General features: G+C 43.7%; 5 protein-coding genes across 9 annotated transcripts; 1 reads left to right on the forward strand and 4 right to left on the reverse strand.

Annotated features, from left to right (window-relative positions):
• Positions 1 to 629: 629 nt before the first annotated feature.
• On the reverse strand, positions 630 to 2669 carry LOC102717141 (CLAVATA3/ESR (CLE)-related protein 25-like). Its single transcript, XM_006650685.3, has 2 exons — positions 2252 to 2669; positions 630 to 1302 (listed from the first exon to the last, which is right to left on the reverse strand). Exons 1-2 carry the CDS (start codon positions 2497 to 2499, stop codon positions 1263 to 1265), a joined length of 288 nt encoding a protein of 95 aa, XP_006650748.1. The 5' UTR covers positions 2500 to 2669; the 3' UTR covers positions 630 to 1262.
• A 1144-nt stretch (positions 2670 to 3813) lies between these two features.
• LOC102717418 (probable prolyl 4-hydroxylase 4) lies at positions 3814 to 5817 on the reverse strand. The gene is made up of 7 exons (XM_006650686.3): positions 5351 to 5817; positions 5200 to 5257; positions 4997 to 5101; positions 4852 to 4909; positions 4584 to 4759; positions 4441 to 4501; positions 3814 to 4367 (listed from the first exon to the last, which is right to left on the reverse strand). Exons 1-7 carry the CDS (start codon positions 5512 to 5514, stop codon positions 4066 to 4068), a joined length of 924 nt encoding a protein of 307 aa, XP_006650749.1. The 5' UTR covers positions 5515 to 5817; the 3' UTR covers positions 3814 to 4065.
• A 525-nt stretch (positions 5818 to 6342) lies between these two features.
• On the forward strand, positions 6343 to 10585 carry LOC102700887 (pentatricopeptide repeat-containing protein At4g14850). 5 transcript variants are annotated; one of them, XM_040522837.1, is made up of 5 exons: positions 6343 to 8132; positions 8687 to 9220; positions 9593 to 9665; positions 9765 to 10005; positions 10116 to 10585. In XM_040522837.1, the coding sequence occupies exons 1-2, from the start codon at positions 6511 to 6513 to the stop codon at positions 9150 to 9152; spliced, it is 2088 nt and encodes a 695-aa protein (XP_040378771.1). In that variant the 5' UTR covers positions 6343 to 6510; the 3' UTR covers positions 9153 to 9220; positions 9593 to 9665; positions 9765 to 10005; positions 10116 to 10585. The 5 variants fall into 5 exon arrangements, with proteins under 5 accessions (XP_040378771.1, XP_040378770.1, XP_040378769.1 ...); XM_040522836.1 differs by having other exon boundaries at positions 9617 to 9665; XM_040522835.1 differs by having other exon boundaries at positions 9593 to 10005.
• Positions 10586 to 11786: 1201 nt separating this feature from the next.
• LOC102717693 (probable prolyl 4-hydroxylase 6) lies at positions 11787 to 13939 on the reverse strand. Its single transcript, XM_006650687.3, has 7 exons — positions 13645 to 13939; positions 13480 to 13537; positions 13267 to 13371; positions 12844 to 12901; positions 12591 to 12766; positions 12455 to 12515; positions 11787 to 12317 (listed from the first exon to the last, which is right to left on the reverse strand). Exons 1-7 carry the CDS (start codon positions 13752 to 13754, stop codon positions 12010 to 12012), a joined length of 876 nt encoding a protein of 291 aa, XP_006650750.3. The 5' UTR covers positions 13755 to 13939; the 3' UTR covers positions 11787 to 12009.
• A 2114-nt stretch (positions 13940 to 16053) lies between these two features.
• On the reverse strand, positions 16054 to 19571 carry LOC102701161 (hydroxyproline O-galactosyltransferase GALT6-like). Its single transcript, XM_006651861.3, has 7 exons — positions 18764 to 19571; positions 18411 to 18643; positions 17744 to 18031; positions 17529 to 17657; positions 17263 to 17436; positions 16779 to 16886; positions 16054 to 16684 (listed from the first exon to the last, which is right to left on the reverse strand). The coding sequence occupies exons 1-7, from the start codon at positions 19569 to 19571 to the stop codon at positions 16475 to 16477; spliced, it is 1950 nt and encodes a 649-aa protein (XP_006651924.2). The 3' UTR covers positions 16054 to 16474.
• Positions 19572 to 19814: the final 243 nt, after the last annotated feature.

A 19814-nucleotide genomic window follows, 5' to 3' on the forward strand; every position in this document is an offset into this window, starting at 1 on the left:
AAGCAATGGGTCTATGCTGGGACCCTGGAGCATCTGTGTGGGTTCATGTATAAATAGGAAATATCTCTGTCCCCACTTAGGCCTGCATCTCTTCCAGTGAACAAAGCAGTCCATGCTGCATACACTGCTGGTCTCCATGTTGTACATATCTCAGTTCTTCCAGGACACAAGATGACTGGTCAAGAAAAGAATAGATTAGTCCTTCAGAAGTTCACATCTTTTGGACACAGAAGCAGCTATTACCACAGCCCTCTCCGTCCTTGCTTTGGAGCTCAACCAAGGCCACTTTAGCTGTTCAAACTTCAAAGCTACTAGCTTACAACAAAAGAAGTTAAAGAGGTGAGGGACAATGGGAGGAGAGATGGAGGGAGGAAACAAAAGGAGAGCAAAAAAAAAAAAAGCATTCTTGCAGCTCTGCCTGGCTGCCTGGCTGGTGTTTCTTTCTTTTCTCTTTAGTCTTTATCCTCTCCCTCCCTCTCCCTCGCCCTCCCTCTTTCTTTTCTTTCTTCTTTGTTTGTTTGTGGCATGTTCAGTGTGCAGAATTTGTTTTTTTAGGGTTAAAAGTGCAGTAAGTAAGACAGAAACAAGACAAAACATAACCAATGAGTTTGAATTTTTTACAGCATAAATTAGTCAGTTGGTGCTAGGACACAAGGAAATTTTTACAGCATAAATCAATCAGTTGGTGCTAGGACACAAGGTCACAAGCCGCAATTGATTATCAACATCTCATCAGAAGATAAGAGCCAAAGGCTAAATTTTTTTTGCTGGTCCTTTGTTTCCTGACCTGTTTCCTCTGTAGCAAACTTATGATATGATGTTGTAAGTGATACAGTGACAAGGGAAAAGAATGAATGCCCTGAAACAACAAAAACAAAGTACTACTAACATGTCTAAAGTTACTAGTGCCAAAAAAGAAGGGAGCTCTTGCCCACATCCCTTTGCCAAGAATCTTTGTTGCTTGTTTTTTTTGTGAGAGGGAAGCTTAATACTCACTGCTCTCTTTACAGAAACCCCCCCACCACTAGAACAGCCTTTGTTTGCAAAAAGCTAAAGTTTTTATGCTTAAAACTGTCTTAAATAGCAGTGCTTAGAGAAGATAGGCCACCTCCCCCTAGTTACACCCAACATCCACCAGACCAGACCCACCATAATGCTCTTCTTGTTTGTTCCTTCTTGCAAATTGCAATGCATTGCACCACCTCCACAAATATGCCTTGCCTCCTTGGATTGGAACCTTCCGTGCCTCGGGATGCGTGCCGCTACGCTCGGCCTGGAGATCTTCCTGACTTGCCGGTTCCCCTGCAGAATGCATGGAGGGAAAACAAAATCAATTTTTTTGACCAAGGAAGGAAGGATTTGAAACTGCCTGCAAGTTTGCATTTCAGGTGACCGACCCTACACTGAACCGTTAGACTTTCAGGTGTACTTTGTTTGATTACCTACATATGCATGCACTGTAATCACTTCAAGTATGATTTGTGGATCAATACTAGGACTAATCTACTTGCTTTTGCTCAAATAATTGCATATCATCCTAGGGGAATGTGATTGTGATCATAAGGAGGAAAAGGGATGCGTGGCATATCTTTTATATATTCTTCTAACCTTTTATGCTCAAACAGAATTTTGGCACCAAATCACCTTATCCTCTTTTCCACCGTCCTATCTACAACTTGTTTTCGAGAAAAAAAAAGGATTTGTAGTGTTATGGAGTGTTAGTTTGGTAACAAATTTGAAAAACACAGATATATTTTGGTAGGTACCAGCACATTGCTCACATCTCCTTAACCACAAGTTGGCAAGAAAACAAAGAAAAAAGAATAGAAGAAAAACATGCAATGCAGTTTAGCCTTCTTAACTGAGAACTTCAGATTACTGGTCAAGAACAACGCAGTAGAAGTTCATTATTTTAAATTTGATGAAGAGCTGCAGCAATTTTGTCAACCACTGAAAACACTATAACAAGGCCACACCTCAAACCAAACTAGGCAGCAGCTCCAAACTTCAAGAAACCTATGCATGGACATGAATATGGAAACTTCTGTTCTTTGTTTCTTTCTTTTTTTAAAAAATAAACTCCATTTCTGATTCTTTCAAACGCATATGACATCCGACACTTTGACACACTAATATTTTGAACAGAAGTTGGAGGCACAAATCAAGATAAGAGAGAACAAAGAGGCCAAATCCAAACATGAACCATGGTTTGGTACAATGCAATGCAGAAGAGAGAATGTAAAGTAGGCACCTGTTGTGGATAGGATCAGGGCCATTAGGCACCCTCCTCTTGCTGTCTTGGAAAGGATCATCAGTCTTGAAATCCTCCAGAGTCCTCAGCCCTGCGTCTGCTCCGGCCAGCATCCTCCTCCCGACGACGATCGCCGGCGCAGCCGGTTTCTCGACGCTGTCCATGAGCAATGCCATCAAGACAAGAACCCCGAACAAGATGGCCAATGCCACGGCCGCCGCCGACGATGACCCGGCCGGCCGTCTCATAGTAGCAACCTGGTGGCCTTCTTGGTTCTCACTCTCTGCTTCTTCTTCTTCTTCCTCTATCTCTCTTCTGCCACTTCACTTGCTGCTGCTGCTGCTGCTGCTACCGCTCTACGAGCTTCTGCTGCTCATGGGGGGTGGTGGTGTTGCAGCTGCAATGTGGCTGCATATTATAATGTGGGCAAGTAGAAGCAGGATTTGTGTCAGTCGCTGTTGTGGTATCCTTGCTTCTTGTTTTGTTCTGGGTTTCTTTTGCTTTAGCTGATTCTGCTGTGCTTTTGAAGGACCTAAATGGAGGTGAGAGTAGAATCAAAGGCAAGTGAACCATGCTTTCTTTTTTGCACTTTGCTTTTTGAGTTATGTTGTTTTCTACCCTTTTTCTTTTCAATTTCTCGTTTGTTCTTGTGGATGGGGGAGAAAAGACAGTGAGAAAAGAAAAGTTTTAGAGGAGGCATTGCTATCTGATCCTTAAGGCTGCCACTGTTCTCCCTCAAGTACATTCCTGTTGGAAGATGATTCAGGTCACATATAGAAAGATATGTGGGGAAAAAAATAATCATCTTTCAGTAACTCTAGGAGAGGGGAATGACACATGAGAGATTGCCCTGGCAAAGTGAGGTCCAAAAGACAGCTCCAAAGTGAGCAGGCACCCTGAGGAAATAAACTCTACTTTCAGGTGATGTGTCACAATCCTTTTTACTGAGGGTGAGATAACAGAGCAATTCCCTTCTCAAAATCTGTAATGATTCTGATTCTCTGTTAAGTCCCCCTTTGAAAATGACATTAAAGCACACTCAATGAACTCCATTCATTTCAAATATTTCTCTGCTGGCAATATTGATTGCTCTGTGTGGATGGTATTAGTGTGAAGCCGATTGATTGATTGATCTCACATTATTTTGCAAAAGAAGTGCCTCAAATATTGCGGAGATATTATCTCGTAGCCCATCTTTTCGCTCGTGTTTATGCTTATAAGCTAAAATTTATATTTTCAACCTTAAAATTGAAATATATTATAGGGTTTTTTCATCATATTTTAGTTTTCACTGTTAGCTTTTAGATCGCTAAGAATACGTATATAAAATCTTTACTCACAAATTATTTTATTATTTGCAAATATACTGTTTGCTTTTCCCTAAAGAAGGCCAAATAATTGCCCCCTTACACTGGTGAAATGAGTCTGAATTTCTTTGAAGGAGCATACTGATCCCAAAGTAGCTTCCACATTGTGGAAAGGGCCAAACAAGTTGGTTATCATCGAGACAAGCTGACACAGTCTCTGTTCTGAAATCCACTGTGAAGCAAGACAACAAAAAATAAAGGAGGGAACAGGTCGTTGCTTACTTGCCTGCCAGCATGACACTCTGAACTGCATAACAGTGAATTACATAACACTGCTTCAGCATTTGCAGTAATAACATAATATATCCAACTAATGGCTATTGGTAGTTTGGAACACAAATTCACCCAAAATCACCAACAAAACTGTAAAATCATCTAAGTTCACCATCTGCAAATTTGTCAAATGAAACCAACTAGACTGGGTGAGTCTACCAAATGTGAAATGTTCTATAAACTGCAAGCATTGCAGCTCTTTTGGCACTGGCCTGGTGAGTCTTCTGTGCCAATCATGTAGACCGCATTGTTATCGCATTCACCAGATGCAGCCCAGGCTGCGCAGTTCTCACTCAGATCAGAACATTCTTCACTTTGCTTCAATGCATTGTCGTAAGACCGCACATGAATCCACTTTGGAGCAGACCATTTCTCGCCCTCTATAACCGGGCAGCTTCCATGGAGACTAAGTGGGTCTGGTGTGCCATCAGCCTGAAGATTAAAGAACAGCACAGAATCACCCTTCACTGCTTTCACTGCATAATCAGGCATTGTTAGATTAATTTCTTCCCATGGGTTGCATTCTCACTTAAGTTCTTCGAATATTACCTGCCAAGCCCTTTTTTGCGCAGTCCGAAAAAGAATCATCTTTAACTTGAGACTCCCATCCCTACATCAGATTTGGATTCCGTGTTACAATTCAGAGCCTTAATTGCTAAAACAACAAATGCCTCCAACATTAAATCAGATACCTCAGCATTTGGGAAGATAGTTTCACCTCCTTTCTCAACAGTTGATAGATATGTCAACACCGTTGCATAACGGTGACCGCCTTGCAGTTGATTGACTTTGTCATGAAAATAATCAAAATGAGGATCATACTTTTGCCCGTGCTCGTATCGGAGTATCTGAATGTTCTCAGCATTCTCTGACAAAGTAGCGTTCAAAAATTTAATTTGTTAGCGGACATTAACCAATGGTCATAACTGAAAGAAAAACTAAACACCTGAAGAGGTTTACCTTCTGGAAGCAGGGTCCAAGCTGCAATTCTCTTCTCAATACCGCTAACGACGGGGTCCTTCAGTAGGAAAACATATGATAATTACAAACGATTCAGAAGCATGGAACTCGTATATAAACAGCATGAATTTCTTCCAGGTGCTACCTGTTTCTTGTCCAAGAACATGCCGGAGCTGGTGCGCACCTCGCTCATGACACTCTTTCCCGATTCATTGTCGGCCACCATTGATCTCTTCATCTTCTCCTTCCCCTGGAAGTAGAAACATTTCACGCTTATCCACTAAATCCCTTTATCATTTCAAGAACACAAATCACATCATAAATAGCAAGATGATGTTTATTTCACACCAGCTTGACAAGGTGGTCACATTCATCATCTGAAAGGAAGCCCTTGTAAAGAAATATCCTGCACAATACCACACAAGAATTTAGCAAAACATCGAAGACGCTATACACTGATAGCAATACTACCTCCTCCAGTATCTCAACACCACCGTACCTTGGTTTCCAGGAGACAACTGTGACGTTGGACGAATTGAACGGAGGCGCCGCGACGACGATGACGTCACTAGCACTGCCCTTCTTGTCGGGCCAGAAGAATACCGGGACGACGGCGGTGACGGAGAGGAGAGCAAACAAGACAAGAAGGCGACGCATCTCCATTGGTGGAACAGAAGCCCGACCTCCCACTCCAAGAACTCCAAGATCAATGTCTTTTGATCTTTTCTATTAGTCACCTCAGAAGAATCATTTATACACAGCATCGATTTCTCGAAACAACGTGTCGCCGCCTCGCCGGCCCACGGCATCGCGCCCCGGGATGGCGGAAAACCGCAGGAGCGGCGACCGCAGTAAAAACAACTGCAAGTTGGGGGCTTTTGACTTGGCGAGTCTGACGCAATATGAAAATCCAACCAGCAGCCCACCTGCGTACGTGAATACCTGGAGCAGCGCAACGCCGACACGGAGCCTACATCGCCGGCCCGCGCCGCCGGCCGTGTGTGTGTGTGTGTGTGTGTGTTGGGGGGGGGGGGGGGGGGGGGGGGGGGGGGACAGGCCGCGCAGGTCGGCAGGAGATGCTCCACCAGAACCATCCATAGACGGCTGGCTGCTAGAGATCCACTGGATGGATCCGATGGAAGGGAGGATGGTGGGAGCCCCGCCGCGGTGGTGCTCCGGCGAACGGGCGGCGGCGGCGGAGCCGTCGTTTCTGCTGCCCACCACGTCGTGAAGTGGCTCCCACGTAGAGTGGGCCCCACATGTCATTGGCCCCTCGAGCTCTTCCAACCGTTCGATTCAACTTAGACGGTCGAGATCAAAGTTGCGGCGCGTCATAAATGGGCCTAAACGGGATCGCGACGGAAGGTGCGGCCCGTAAAAAATGGGCCAGAACGGGTCTGCGGCGAAGGTGCGGCCCATAATAAATGGGCCGAAATGAAAGGGCCCATGAGCAGAGCAGTTGGCGGCGCGCGCTCCCCCACCTCGCCGCCGCCGCCGCTTCCTCCTCCGCCGCTCTCGCCGGCGAATGCCTCCCCCGAAACTGAACTAGCGGGTGGGGGTATTTGCCAGGGACGGGTGAGCTTCCCGATGGAGTCGTAGAGGCGGAGGTTCTCCGGCGATGTTTGGTCCCAATACGCGCCAAAATTTGCAAAAACCCAAATGCGCCGAGCGGCCGCCGCCGCCGCCGCGGTGGCGCCAACCGACACGCAGGTGCTGGCGGCGGCGTTCGAGTCGGCCATCGCGTCACGCTCGCCGCGCCTCGGCCGCGCCGCGCACGCGCGAGCGCTGAGGCTGGTCTCCCCGGCACCCCCGCCCTTCATCTGCGCGCACCTCGTCAACCTCTACTCCAAGCTCGACCTCCCCGCCGCGGCGTCGGCGGCTCTCGCCTCCGACCCACACCCAACCGTGGTTTCATTCACGGCCTTCATATCCGGCGCGGCGCAGCACGCCCGCCCGCTCCCGGCGCTCTCCGCTTTTGCCGGCATGCTCCGCCTCGGCCTGCGTCCCAACGACTTCACCTTCCCGTCCGCCTTCAAGGCCGCCGCTTCCGCGCCTCCACGGTCGACCATCGGGCCCCAGATACACTCCCTCGCCATCAAGTTTGGGTACCTCCCCGGCGACCCCTTCGTGTCGTGCGCCGCGCTGGACATGTACTTCAAGACCGGCCGCCTCATGCTGGCTCGCCACCTGTTTGGTGAAATGCCGAACAGGAACGTGGTTGCGTGGAATGCGGTGATGACGAATGCTGTGCTCGATGGGAGGCCCCTGGAGACAATCGAGGCCTATTTTGGACTCTGGGAAGCTGGTGGGCTTCCAAATGTGGTCTCGGTCTGTGCATTCTTCAACGCGTGTGCTGGGGCGATGTTCTTGTCGCTCGGGGAGCAGTTCCATGGCTTTGCTGTGAAGTGCGGGTTTGAAATGGATGTCTCCGTGTTGAATTCAATGGTTGATTTCTATGGGAAGTGCCGATGTGCAGGGAAGGCAAGGTTAGTTTTTGATGGAATGGGAGTTAGGAACAGTGTGTCCTGGTGTTCGATGATTGCTGCATATGCTCAGAATGGGGCAGAAGAGGAGGCTTTCGCAGTATACCAGCGTGCGAGGTGTGCTGGGGAAGAGCCAACGGAATTCATGATTTCCTGTGTGCTCACCACATGTGCTGGCCTGCTAGGCCTTGACCTTGGACGTACTCTACATGCTGTCGCCGTCCGTTCTTGCATTGATGCAAACATTTTTGTTGCAAGCGCATTAGTTGACATGTATGGGAAGTGTGGATGTGTGGAGGATGCTGAACAGATCTTTTTTGAGATACCACAGAGGAATCTTGTTACTTGGAATGCAATGGTTGGAGGTTATGCTCACATTGGTGATGCTCAGAATGCACTTTCAGTATTTGATGATATGATTAGGAGTGGAGAGACAGCACCTAATTACATCACTCTTGTCAATGTGATCACTGCATGCAGCAGAGGTGGTTTAACAAAGGAAGGTTATGAATTGTTTGAGACAATGAAGGAGAAGTTTGGGATAGAGCCACGTATTGAGCATTATGCTTGCGTGGTAGACTTGCTTGGTCGTGCAGGAATGGAAGAACGGGCTTATGAGGTCATTTGTGGGATGCCTATAAGACCTTCCATTTCTGTCTGGGGAGCCCTACTTGGGGCATGCAAAATGCATGGGAAGACAGAACTGGGAAGGATCGCAGCTGAAAAGTTGTTTGAACTTGATCCTCAAGACCCCGGCAATCATGTGCTGCTCTCAAACATGTTTGCTTCTGCTGGCAGGTAATACTATCTTATCCACTTTGAAGTTTATGTTCGCTGTCCAAATATAGCTCAAGCCCAAACACACGTTCGCGCACACACACACACACACCCACACAAACTCCCAACAGTTCTCTATGCTGAATGTGATTCCTTAGTAAATGGTGTAATTCTTCATGGCATTAGATTATTCATAGCTCTAGGCATACCAAAGTACCTTTCATTTCTTTTGGCTTCTTCTGAATGTGGACTATCCCCTAAGCTTTAATGGTGGTAAAAGTTCTCCGTTTTCCATGACCAATGGTAAACTAAAGGCTAAGCTGAAGCACTATATTTCAGAATAATAAGGGACATTCGACAGCATATCTGCCAGATTATAATGCAGATTAGATGAGCATCTGTATGCCATAATCCGTATGCACTTCCAATCAACTACCAAACTATGAATCAGTAATCTAACAAGTTCTTGTTCAAACCTTGAATAGACTAATGCTGGTTTCCTGAAACTTGGCCTTACAGTTAATTGTACTTGCCCATTATTTTTATCACTTAATGTATCTTTCAAATTTATCCAGGTGGGCAGAAGCAACATATATAAGGAAGGAGATGAAGAATGTTGGAATAAAGAAGGACCCGGGTTGCAGCTGGGTCACCTGGAAAAATGTTGTTCATGTTTTCCGAGCAAAGGACACCAAGCATGAGATGTATGATGAGATCCATGCATTACTAAGCAAGCTCAGGAAACAAATGCAAGCTGCTGGATACATGCCAGACACACAATATTCCCTTTATGATCTTGAGGAAGAAGAGAAAGAATCAGAGGTGTTCCAACACAGTGAGAAGCTTGCCCTTGCATTTGGACTTATTTGCATACCACCTGGTGTACCTATAAGAATCATGAAGAATCTGAGAATATGCGTGGATTGTCATCGAGCTTTCAAGTTCATATCTGGTATTGTTGATAGGGAGATAATTGTGAGGGACAATAATAGGTTTCATCACTTCAAACAATATCGATGCTCGTGTGGAGATTATTGGTGAAGCCTCTATGCATGGGCCTTTTGATGAATATTATCTCCAAAAATCTTTTGCAAAGATAAAAGGAAAAGGTATGTAAGCATAATTTTTATCTGACTTCTTTAGCTGCTGTGTTAGTTCATATGCAATAGTTATGTAAGCATAGTTTTTATCTGACTTCTTTAGCTGCTGTATTAGTTGAAAAGTCGGAACCTTTGATACGAGCTTCCAAGTAAGTGTTTTTTTAACACAAAAGGTTGAGAGATTCTACCTTATAACCATGGGACTGAACCCTCATTCCCACCACTGGTCATTGGTTGTCCTTTTAATCATGACAAACAGTTGTTTAAATGGCTAAACTGGACATGAGTGTGTTTCGACTTATTATTTCTCTTTTTTAGTTTTTTATTTTTCTAACAGTTGTTTGTAAGGATATATTTCTCAATATTTTTTGCTCCATTTAGTTGTTTGGATCTCTGCCTGCACAGGAATGTGGCATTAAACATGCAAGATATGGAAACTGATGAAAATAGTCAGGTTGGGCAGATACAACTACATGATGCTCCTCCACTCTCACTATGCTTGGAGTTAATCCAGGTTTACCTAATTAGCTTGCTCAACCAAGTAAAAATGCAGACTGATAAAGCAACAGAAGAGAGCAACTGGCATGAAATTTTGGGGTGTTGGTAGAAACGACGACTTCCTGTTTGATGTGCTACCCGGTATTACCTCAACATTGCATTCCCGCCACTGTTAGCCTGGATTCAGGGACATCAAGGGCACATATGTAGTATGCATGAGAAGCTCAGGGATGTTAATACATGATTGCTGGGTGGACCGTGGACGTAGGATGTGGTGCTAGCTTAAGGATCTCAATGTATGTTATTCTTTTTTATGCAGGGGCAATCTCTCTTTTTGGTACCATTGTTTGGTAGTAAAATATTGAGCTGTAAAAGGATTATAACTTTTCTGCATCTGAATTTTCAGGTCGTGCTAGAGTCAAATTGCCGTCACGACTCATTACAAAGTAATCTTCTAAATAAGTGCACCCTGTGTAGAAATTTGCAAACCGTCAGGTTGAGCCTATTGCTGGCGTCTGTCGGTATCCTGAAGAACTGATGTTTGGAGGCTTGAAATGTTTTATTTTCAGCTTGTAGCTCTTTGTGAATCAAACCGATGAATGCAGAACTCTGGACTGAAGCTGACGCATCACTCATCCCATACCCCATATTTTCCACTTGGTTAAGTAGTTTTTGGTTATTCTTTGATAGGTTGGGTGGATACTTGTCCTGGTTCTGGTAAATTAAACATGGTATAGTTCAGTACTCATTTTCTCGTCTTTTTTGTTTGCTAGTTGGTCTTCTTACTTTAATACACTAAAGGAAAGATGATTTATTATACTGCAAAATATAGTTCGCACACACATTATAGAGAGGAAACCGAATATTTGTTTTCTGTTGGCCACTTTAGCTAAGAAAAGAGTAAAATAACCTTTCCAAACTCCATCTGGGGTTCTTCCCATCCTTGTTTGTGATGATAAATTCATGACTTTCAGATTATGTTCAACGTTTATTTTCTAAAGCTTATCTTAGCTAAACATTACACTCACCTTCAGTTTCAGTTTTCAGTCCTTGGAACAAGGTTGCTCCACAATTTCAACACTGATCTCTTTTGGCCGCTTGTTATGCCTGGGAGCCCACTCATATGTAGGATTAATTGGTAGGGCTATATTAGATGTAGTAATCTGACAAGCAATGCGTATGAAGCATCTAACTAGGATACTAGTATATTTAGTATGGAAACTGGTTGTACACTTGTGTTGTACTGGCGTATTATCCGTGCAATGCAACGAGATTTTATTAAAGAAAATTATTATTAACATTCAATTACCCTTATTTCCTGTATATTCACCTCTTAATCACCGCATAATTTTTTTCCATATAAAATAGAGTTAATATAGAGTGGTTAACTGTAGATTCCATACTATTATTAAGTTGGGACATTTGTAAATTTATCACTGGTTTTTTCTAAATTACAAGGATACCACCTGAATGATAGTTATAGTGATATTTTTGTAATTTTCTAGTTTTACAATAACGTTTCAAATCAGTGGCAAATCTGCTATCGTCCCTATTAAGTTAGATAACAGATTCACCATTCACTGTCACCACATTGCTTTTTCAACGAAGATAATGGTCCGAATGCAAAATAGTAAGGGACCATCTTCACTTTAATGGGCCATCAGCCCATCACAACCTTAGTGGTCAACTTACTTTCTTTGATAGGCTGATATCTTTGTCTTAACAGGCTGTATTCAACTCCTTAATGGACCTACATTTATGTGGCCATGGGCTGTATTCTCTTTGTGGCCCGACCTCAATGGGTGGATGATGGGATATCGCTTATCCTTGGGCTGTACAACACGACGCAATCAGTATTTTTCAGCACAAGTTTTTTTAGTGTTAAAAATTTTTTTGCAGGGAATTGTTTTACCATAAGTTGATACATCTAATACAATACTCCTTCCGATGCAAAATGTTCGACATTTAGGACATAATTCGGTCAAAATTTTAAGATTGAATTAATTTCTGTCAAAAATGAATTCCAAAAAGCCCTACAACATGTACAGAAAGATAGATACAAGGAAACAAAGCAAATCAGCAGTAGCTCTTTAATCCTGAAAAAAAATATCATCACTTTAATCAAGATGGTCTAAGGTTAAACTACACTGGAAAACAAAGGAGTAAGCCTGCTTCATTTCTTATCTACATCTCAAGTAGTGTAGCTGTGTTACACAGAGTGGAGGCCAAAATACGAGCTAACAGCTTAACATTTTTACCCCAGATGACACTTTCAGTTTACATTGGTGGCCGGGTGCAGTTTAAGCATCACAAACACCGCAGCTCTTGCGGCAGAACCCGAGCGAATCCTTGTTGCCAACCATGTATGTTGGGTTTCTAAGACACTCTCCAACAGCTGCCCATCTAGGGCAGGACTCGTTTTCGTCGGAACATGGCACATCCGGGCTTACATCTGGAGGATGATCGAATGACCTGACATGGATCCATTTTGTTGCAGACCATTTCTCACCTTCGATCACCGGACAGCTTCCATGGAGACTCGCTGGATCCGTTGTCGCGTTAACATGGAGACTGAAGAACAGCAGTGCATCGCCTTTTTTGGGTTTCACTGTAAGATAATTAAGAGCACACCTTGGTTTAAGGTTTATGGCAAAGTGACAAATGTACATGAGCAATGTGGAGAAAGGCAAGTCATGTTATCCATTTCCTTCAGAAATGTACTTATGTATAGAGGGTGGAGAGTACCTGCTAGGCCAGATCTTGCACAATCAGACCACGTTTCATCCTTGAGTTGCAAATGTCTTCCCTGCAAGCAATGAACAAAAACTCTGAATTCGATATCGCAGAAAATGCAAAGTAATTGCCAAAGTTAATCGCATACCTCAGCATTTGGAAATACAGTCTCTCCACCCTTTTTGACATCAGTCAAGTACATAAGCACAGTTGCTACACGATGACCGCCCCGCTTAAGGTTGTTCTTGTCATGAAAATAATCGAAGTGGGCATCATACTTCTGACCAAGTTCATAGTGCAGAATCTGAATTGACTCCGCGTTTTCTGATAAACACAGGTTCAGTCATTTAGAGAACGGCAATCTAGCTCCATAGGACAAACAAAGTCCCGCGAATTATTACCTTCTGGAAGAAATGTCCAAGCAGCTACACGCTTTTCAATTCCAGCAACAATGTCGTCCTTGAATGGGTCAAAATAACAAAGGAGCAGATTAGCCGTCTTGACTCTTGAGAGCAGAGTATCAAAGTCAAGCAACAAGGTCTCAAGAAACAATGGTGATAGAAATTGAAACCAAATACTAAATCAATCTCTTTTGCAGTAGCACTACAAAGCCAGATCTGGTGCAATTTCTCGTGATCAAACACAAGCAGCTAATCCAGTATACTTGCCACAAAAAAAGACAACTTTTTTGCTGTCGATTCTCACAATGTATGAACATATCACCACTTATGATTAACTGCGTCGATAGAAATGGCAACACCACGAATCAACACGGCCACAAGCCTAGAAAGACACGAACAACCCAAGAGTTTTTGGTTGGTTACCTCGTGCTTCGCCAAGAAGGTGCCGGAGCTGGTTCGCACCTGGCTCATGATGCTCTTCCCCGAGTCGTTGTCCGCCACCATCGACTTCTCCAGCCTCCCCTTCGCCTAGCACCACAACCCAGCCCAACAACAAAAGCATCAAGATCACAATAACAACAACAGCAACCTCGCATTCGCAATATCGCATCGCGTCGCCAAGAAGCGGCAGCTCACCAGATTGACGAGGTGGTCGCACTCGGCGTGCGAGAGGAAGCCGCTGTACAGGAACGCCCTGCAAAGAGGAGGAGGAGGAGGAGGAGGAGGCTGTGCGTGAGATGCAAAATCGCCAAGCCATCCAACGAAAGGGAAAGAGTGAGAACAGAGAAGAGCATGACTGACCTGGGGCGCCATGACAGCTGGGTGACGCGCGCCGGGTCGTAGAACCCGCGGCTGTCGGGTCGCGCGAGGGCCGGGGCGAGCCCGAGGAGGAAGAGGAGGAGAGGCGCCATGGAATGGGAGCGAGGGGAGGCGGGTCAGGGAGGTTCATGGCGTCGGTTTCTCGCTTAAAAAATACAAATTGTAACGCCTCCAGTGCTATGGCGGCGAGAGGAAGAGGGGAGCAGGAGCGGCGACTCCATCGTCGCAGCGGCGGCGCCCACAGGAGAGGGAGAGAGTGGGAAGGAATGGGCGTCCACGGTTTTGACCTCGCCCGGTCTCTCCGTCACGAGGGACTTTACAACGCGAGTGGTTTTTATTTCTCCATATCATAAGGAAAGGTTAAATACTTGATATAATACTGATTTTTTTTGGCGTTTGAACATTCGTATCATTTAAAAATTTAGTATAAATATAAATAATGATAAGTCGTGTTTAAAATTATTTTGATAATAAAGCAAGTCAGAAGCAAAATAAACGATGTTTCTATAATTTTTTAAATAAAATAAATAGTCAAATATTAAAAGCAAAAAATTAAATATCTTACATTATAAAACGGAGAAAGTACTATTTTTTCGATACAAATATTATTAATTAATTTAAAAATGATATTCCTCTCTTATATGGTTTTAAAAGTGACTTAGAAATCATATATCACGAAATACCTTTTTTCTTATCTTTCTTCATCTTTTATTGTATATGACGCTTATATTTAATTCAATGAACAGCATTTTAGTCAATGCTCTTATATTGATAAATTGAAGGGTTATCCCGATGTACCTGAAACCACTCAAAATAAATCTTAGATTACATATATAAAATCTTTTTATTGCTAGATTTATACGTGTGTTAATAAATTTAGATGCGTATATAAAATTTCATGCATGGATATATGAATAAATCTAGTTAAACCTAAAAATTTTATAGTATGAAACGAAGCGAATATATATGTGTTAAGAGGGAAAAAATATAATTTATTAATATATTCAATATGCGCATTTGATCAATATTATATTATATTATATTATATTATACATGTAGTATGTTTTAATAAAAAACTATAAGTTAAATTATTATAATAAAAATACTAGATACGTCGGTGGGACACTGGGGCCCTGCCTTGTCGGTGCGCCGATTCTCAGAATTTTCTCACAGCTGCCCCTGCGTGCAACGCGAGCCGGTGTTGGTGGCGTGCAGGTGCAGGTGCAGGGTATCGGATTCTCTCCCGTTTCCCCGCCGTTTCTTCCAACGACGGGTGCGCAAACAATGTACAGAGGCTAACGGCGACGGTGTAGGCAGACACCAGTGTTTGAGCCTCCGTTTGATAGCTCAATCACATGCGAACAGCCAAGTCGACACGCGGCACTCGTAGTCTGTTTAGGCCAGGTTTGCAAGGCCAACAGAGTAGATAGCTTTAAAAATTATTACCACCCATATTTTTCCTTTTTTATGCTTATAATCTAAAATTTAAAATTATAATTTTAACTTTGTTTTTGATTTTTGATTCTTAGGGTATTATCACTGTAATTTATTTTAGCGTTTGCTTTTAGATCGCTAAAAATATTTATATAAAAAATTTTATAATTTTTTTCTCTGTAAACATGAAAAAGTTAAGCAATCATCACATATATAGTCTATAACAAATTTAATGTACACTAACGGTTAGCTATTGATATGGATATACGTTAAAACATTAATATTCTGATCCACCCATTCTCCTACATAGCTTTTAAAAGCGTATGTTGTGTTGACTATAGATATGTAACCTTTGTTTTCTTTTATTCCCTAACTCACCGTAAATTGAGACGACGGCACTTACAGTCTATTCATGTATTATTGTTTCAGTTTTGGACGAATCTATAAAAGTTTAACGAGACTAAGAATTTGATCTACGATACATGCCAGAGTCTTAAATCTACGGTCATGCAAATTATTGAGAATTTCGGCTGGAGATTTAGCAACATGATTTCTTCCTGATTTGTTATTCTCTAGTTTATTTTTGTTTAGAGTCTAGTGTCTTATTATCATTACTTGCGTCTAGAGACTTGGTTATTTTTTTGTTGCTATGGATTAAATTTAGGTTGTAATAAATGATTGTAGTTTCATTTGAAATCAAAAGTAAGATTATCCATTATCTTAAAAAAATAGTCCATTCATGTTACCCTGTTTTACCTACTCTAATAGATTGATAGGTAAATGCACATTTTTTAACTTTTAAATGATGCATTATTTTTATAAGAAAACTTTTATAGGTGGATTCTTAATACTGTTTATCATTTTTCTTTAACTTTTTATAATGGTTATTTCATTTATTTTTGTTCTCAAATAGTTATCATAAATCATTTATCTGCTCAGCCATTAACAGTAAGGACAAAATAATACATACTTCGGATGATTTTATTATAGCATGGCAGTAAAGATACGAAGAACGAATCAGCTTCCACCAATGCAGAATTTTTCGTGCCTCGCCACAGGTTCTGAGGACCAACAAAATGACGAGTCAGGATATATTATATACATATATTAACTGCCGGTACACAACTAATACATGGACATCATCAAGATCTCAACTTCCTATGTCAAGAATAATTGACACATGTACATTAACAAATACTGCAAGGAACATGTGGTTAGCATCAGTAGCTGAATAGGCCACTGACCAAAAGAATGAACGAATTGCACAAGCCACAAGGTATACAGAATGCTGATCCTCCAAACACACAGCTGTTCTTGTCAGCGTCCATAATTACCGTATCCCCTCCGCATATAGAGCATTGTGTTGGGGTCAATTTTACTACCTCATGTTGCAACATTGAGCGCTCCCGGATTGCAATTTTCTCCACAAGCAAATCATCTGCTGTGGGGACTGATAGTGTGCGGTGTAGTAGCCATCAAAACAACCGGACTGGAAGAACTTGACATCATGCGAATACTCCACTGGCTGACGGGTGTTGTTGAACTTCTCAACCCACATTCCCATACTCACGTCCTCCATCTTGAACAGCTGCATCACATAGATGGTACGTCCATTTATCAGGTTTCTATGTAAACATAACTCTGCGTTTGTATGTTGGGTGACCAGGGATAGGGTAACATACTCTTAGCGTCTGATTATCAAACTCAGATACAATGTACCGAGCAATGTCCGACGAAATTACATAGCCTGGCCCATTAGCGTAAGGTGGGTATACTTCCTCTTGCCAATCCTGAAAGAAGCAGGAAACGACATCAAACTCCTGTTGAGTAAAACCACATATATATGGAGAGGATCGCAAGTCCACTATGAGAATTTACAGTAAATATGATGACAAATGTCAATACCATGTTTACATAATAAACGATGGTATGTTTAAAAGAGGATCAACTTGAACGCACTAAAGCATATTGATATAAAGTTGAAAAGGAAAATGAACGAATATGGGCTGGCTCTATAAAGCAGCATTATGCTGAACAACTAGGTTCCGTTCCACTGATGCAGAAAATTACAAAACAAAGACCTTTCGATTTTTTTAATCAAGGATTAGCATGGTACATAGTGTAACTCCTTTAGTTACAAAGAAAATGGCATCTCACGATTCTTACCTCATATGAGACAGACCACTTTCCAGATCGTAGTGGTCTGTGGTAGTAGTTTATATTACCAACATACATGCTTCCATCCCTCTGTACTTTCTTCACTTGATCCAGCACTGAATCAATTCTAAGGTATGTATCGTCATCACACTTCATTATGTATTTTGCAGGAACAACTCGCACCTACAAGGTTAACATTAGGATCAAAGTCAATGAAATTGAAGAATGGTGTAACAATTTAAGATGTATTTGTCCACTGAAGTCCAAATGCTTACCCCATACTCAGTAATGGCTATGGTCTTCAAAACAACAAGGTCATAGCTATCCATGAAAGGCACTACAACAATGTCATTAAAGAATTCTGCCTCCTTTTTCAGCTCTTCATTGACCTCTTTTTTCGCATTCTGTGAAGGTGCTCTATGGTTATTGCATCATGGAAATAACATATTTGAGAAAAAGTCAATCATGAACTAAGTGTCTAAGTGCCTACCAGAGCTACAAAGAACCGGGCAACGACATTAGATGATTTTCTTGTGTCAATCATCCATGACTTCCGAACAGCCATACGCTCAGCGAAATGATTGGCTGCAGAAAGGATGCCAATGAAAAGCTCAACAGGTTCAGTTGGCAACGGTGATGCCTTCCACTGTTCAGACATTTCCAGGTATCTGTGTGGAGCAAAACTAGGATGCGAAGTGGGTAAATGGCCCGCAAAAATCGATTCAATATCAAGGTCTCCTTTCAAAGACAAGCCTGTTGCATCCTCAAGACTGTAACCCTGTTACACCAACAATTAACCACAATCAAATTTCATGACGAGACATAAGAAAAAGTATTTTCATCGCTCGGTTGTTTTGTATATCATCTAAATAGTTATAAAAATTTGAAAAAAAGACAAAATACATTAATATGAGATATATCACTCCACTATGCAAGTTCTAATTCGACTTTAAAAATAATAAATTTAACTTTCAATATGTACCTAGTAATAAATTTAAGTTACAGACTTCGAATTTTAACTTACATGTTTATGTGGTGATATATTAATCTATCTAGCCATTTTTTTCAAATATTTTGATGACTATTTAGGTGATGAAAATCCATCTTCGACATAGAAGACTGATGAGCAATCTATAAGAGTACAATAGCACACTTACAGTGCGGTAAGGGAACGATGCAACATGTCTTCCATCAACATTGAGATGGTAGCCATCCAAACCAGCTGTTACAGTTAAAGCAAACAGCCTGCCCTCCTCAAACGGGTATGGCCTATCGGCAGGCATCTTATTTCCCCTACCAACCAAACGGTTTAACCACCATTTCGCATTCGATTCCTCTGCCTCGCTGTCACCATCCCGAATCCATTTCTCACACTTCACTTGCCCGTCAACTGAATGGCCGAAAACCATGCATCAAAATGTGAAAATTCACATAAATCTCAAGATAATTTAACAGTGCAACTTTCAATTATGCATTTTAGAAGTGAATTTAGCTAAGGAATGCAAATTACCCGTCTCCTCGTCTGGCCGCGACGCCCAGCCCTCGCACCGCTGCGGCTGCGCCCACTGCATCCGGTAGCAGGTGTTGAGCTCGATCACGGGGCGGCCGCTGAAATCGCCACGGATTCTGGGGTTGAAGTGCAGTATCCGCGGCGGCTCCTCCCCCTGCACCGCCTTGGTCCCGAGCAGCTCGACCATGAACTGCGACACCATCACCGCCGTCTCCCCTTCCCTCCTCTCCGCGATCCTCGGCTCACGCTCCGGCCGCGCGGGCCGCAGCCGGGCCACCACCTTGACGTGCGATCCCACCCCCATCCCACACGGCAACTCTACCATCACTCCACCGCCTCTGCTGGTAAACCTCTGTGTAGGCACCGATATCGTCGAGGGGCATGAGGTGGACGCGGACGGAGAGGGAGAGGGGGAGGACGACGGGGAAGGGGAAGGGGAGAGGAGGTGGTGTAGGTGGGGGCGCGCGGCGGCGAAGGCGGACGAGGCGGAAGCGTCGATGGACGACGACGAGGAGGAGTTGCTTCGGCGGAAGCGAACAGAGGAGATAGCGAGCGGCGAACGGCGGGGCGGGGTAGGGAAGGCGCTCTTGAGCGGGCGGAAAGGCGAGGAGGCGTACCCGTGCCCCGACGCCGCGGCCGCCTCGAGCTCGCGGCGGCGCGGGCGGTGGGTGGTGGCCGCCGCCGACGACGACGCGGTACCACCGGCGGGGGAGATCGTGACGGAGGGGAGCTCGAAGAGGAGCAGGAAGAGGAGGTACGCGCCGCCGGCGGCGAGCAGCGCGAGGCGGCACGCGCGCTTCGGCGGCATTTCGCGGCGGCCGGCGCAGAGGAGGGGAGAGGCGGAAGCGACAAGCGAAGCGAGGGTGGGGTGGGGTGGAGTCCAGTGGAGGCTTGGGTGTTTAAAGAAAGACCGGACCGTTGCTGGGGTGGGGGCTCACCGGATTACGGGAGCGGGAGCGAGAGGCGGGCAGCGCGCAACGGCTCGTTTTGCGTGTGTTTCCGTGCGTTTTCTTTGCCTTTCGCGTGTGGGCGAGCCGCGACCGCGAGCTTG

Source organism: Oryza brachyantha, chromosome 3, assembly GCF_000231095.2.
Source record: "Oryza brachyantha chromosome 3, ObraRS2, whole genome shotgun sequence".
NCBI lineage: Eukaryota > Viridiplantae > Streptophyta > Magnoliopsida > Poales > Poaceae > Oryza > Oryza brachyantha.

Bases quoted from the DNA above. Each gene is read 5' to 3' on its own strand.
- LOC102717141 (XM_006650685.3), bottom strand. From the start codon at position 2,499: ATGAGACGGCCGGCCGGGTCATCGTCGGCGGCGGCCGTGGCATTGGCC. The intron at 1,303-2,251 runs GTGCCTACTTTA...TGCATTCTGCAG, and splicing joins CCTGATCCTATCCACAACAG to GGGAACCGGCAAGTCAGGAA.
- LOC102717418 (XM_006650686.3), bottom strand. From the start codon at position 5,514: ATGGAGATGCGTCGCCTTCTTGTCTTGTTTGCTCTCCTCTCCGTCACC. The intron at 5,258-5,350 runs GTACGGTGGTGT...GGTATTGTGCAG, and splicing joins GTTGTCTCCTGGAAACCAAG to GATATTTCTTTACAAGGGCT. The intron at 4,502-4,583 runs GTATCTGATTTA...AATCTGATGTAG, and splicing joins CTATCTTCCCAAATGCTGAG to GGATGGGAGTCTCAAGTTAA.
- LOC102701161 (XM_006651861.3), bottom strand. From the start codon at position 19,571: ATGCCGCCGAAGCGCGCGTGCCGCCTCGCGCTGCTCGCCGCCGGCGGC. The intron at 18,644-18,763 runs GTAATTTGCATT...TCGGCCATTCAG, and splicing joins GCGGCCAGACGAGGAGACGG to TTGACGGGCAAGTGAAGTGT. The intron at 18,032-18,410 runs GTAAGTGTGCTA...TTGGTGTAACAG, and splicing joins CATCGTTCCCTTACCGCACT to GGTTACAGTCTTGAGGATGC.
- LOC102700887 (XM_040522835.1), top strand. From the start codon at position 6,511: ATGCGCCGAGCGGCCGCCGCCGCCGCCGCGGTGGCGCCAACCGACACG. The intron at 8,133-8,686 runs GTAATACTATCT...AAATTTATCCAG, and splicing joins ATGTTTGCTTCTGCTGGCAG to GTGGGCAGAAGCAACATATA.
- LOC102717693 (XM_006650687.3), bottom strand. From the start codon at position 13,754: ATGGCGCCTCTCCTCCTCTTCCTCCTCGGGCTCGCCCCGGCCCTCGCG. The intron at 12,902-13,266 runs GTAACCAACCAA...GACCCATTCAAG, and splicing joins CCTTCTTGGCGAAGCACGAG to GACGACATTGTTGCTGGAAT. The intron at 12,767-12,843 runs GTAATAATTCGC...TGTGTTTATCAG, and splicing joins TTGGACATTTCTTCCAGAAG to AAAACGCGGAGTCAATTCAG.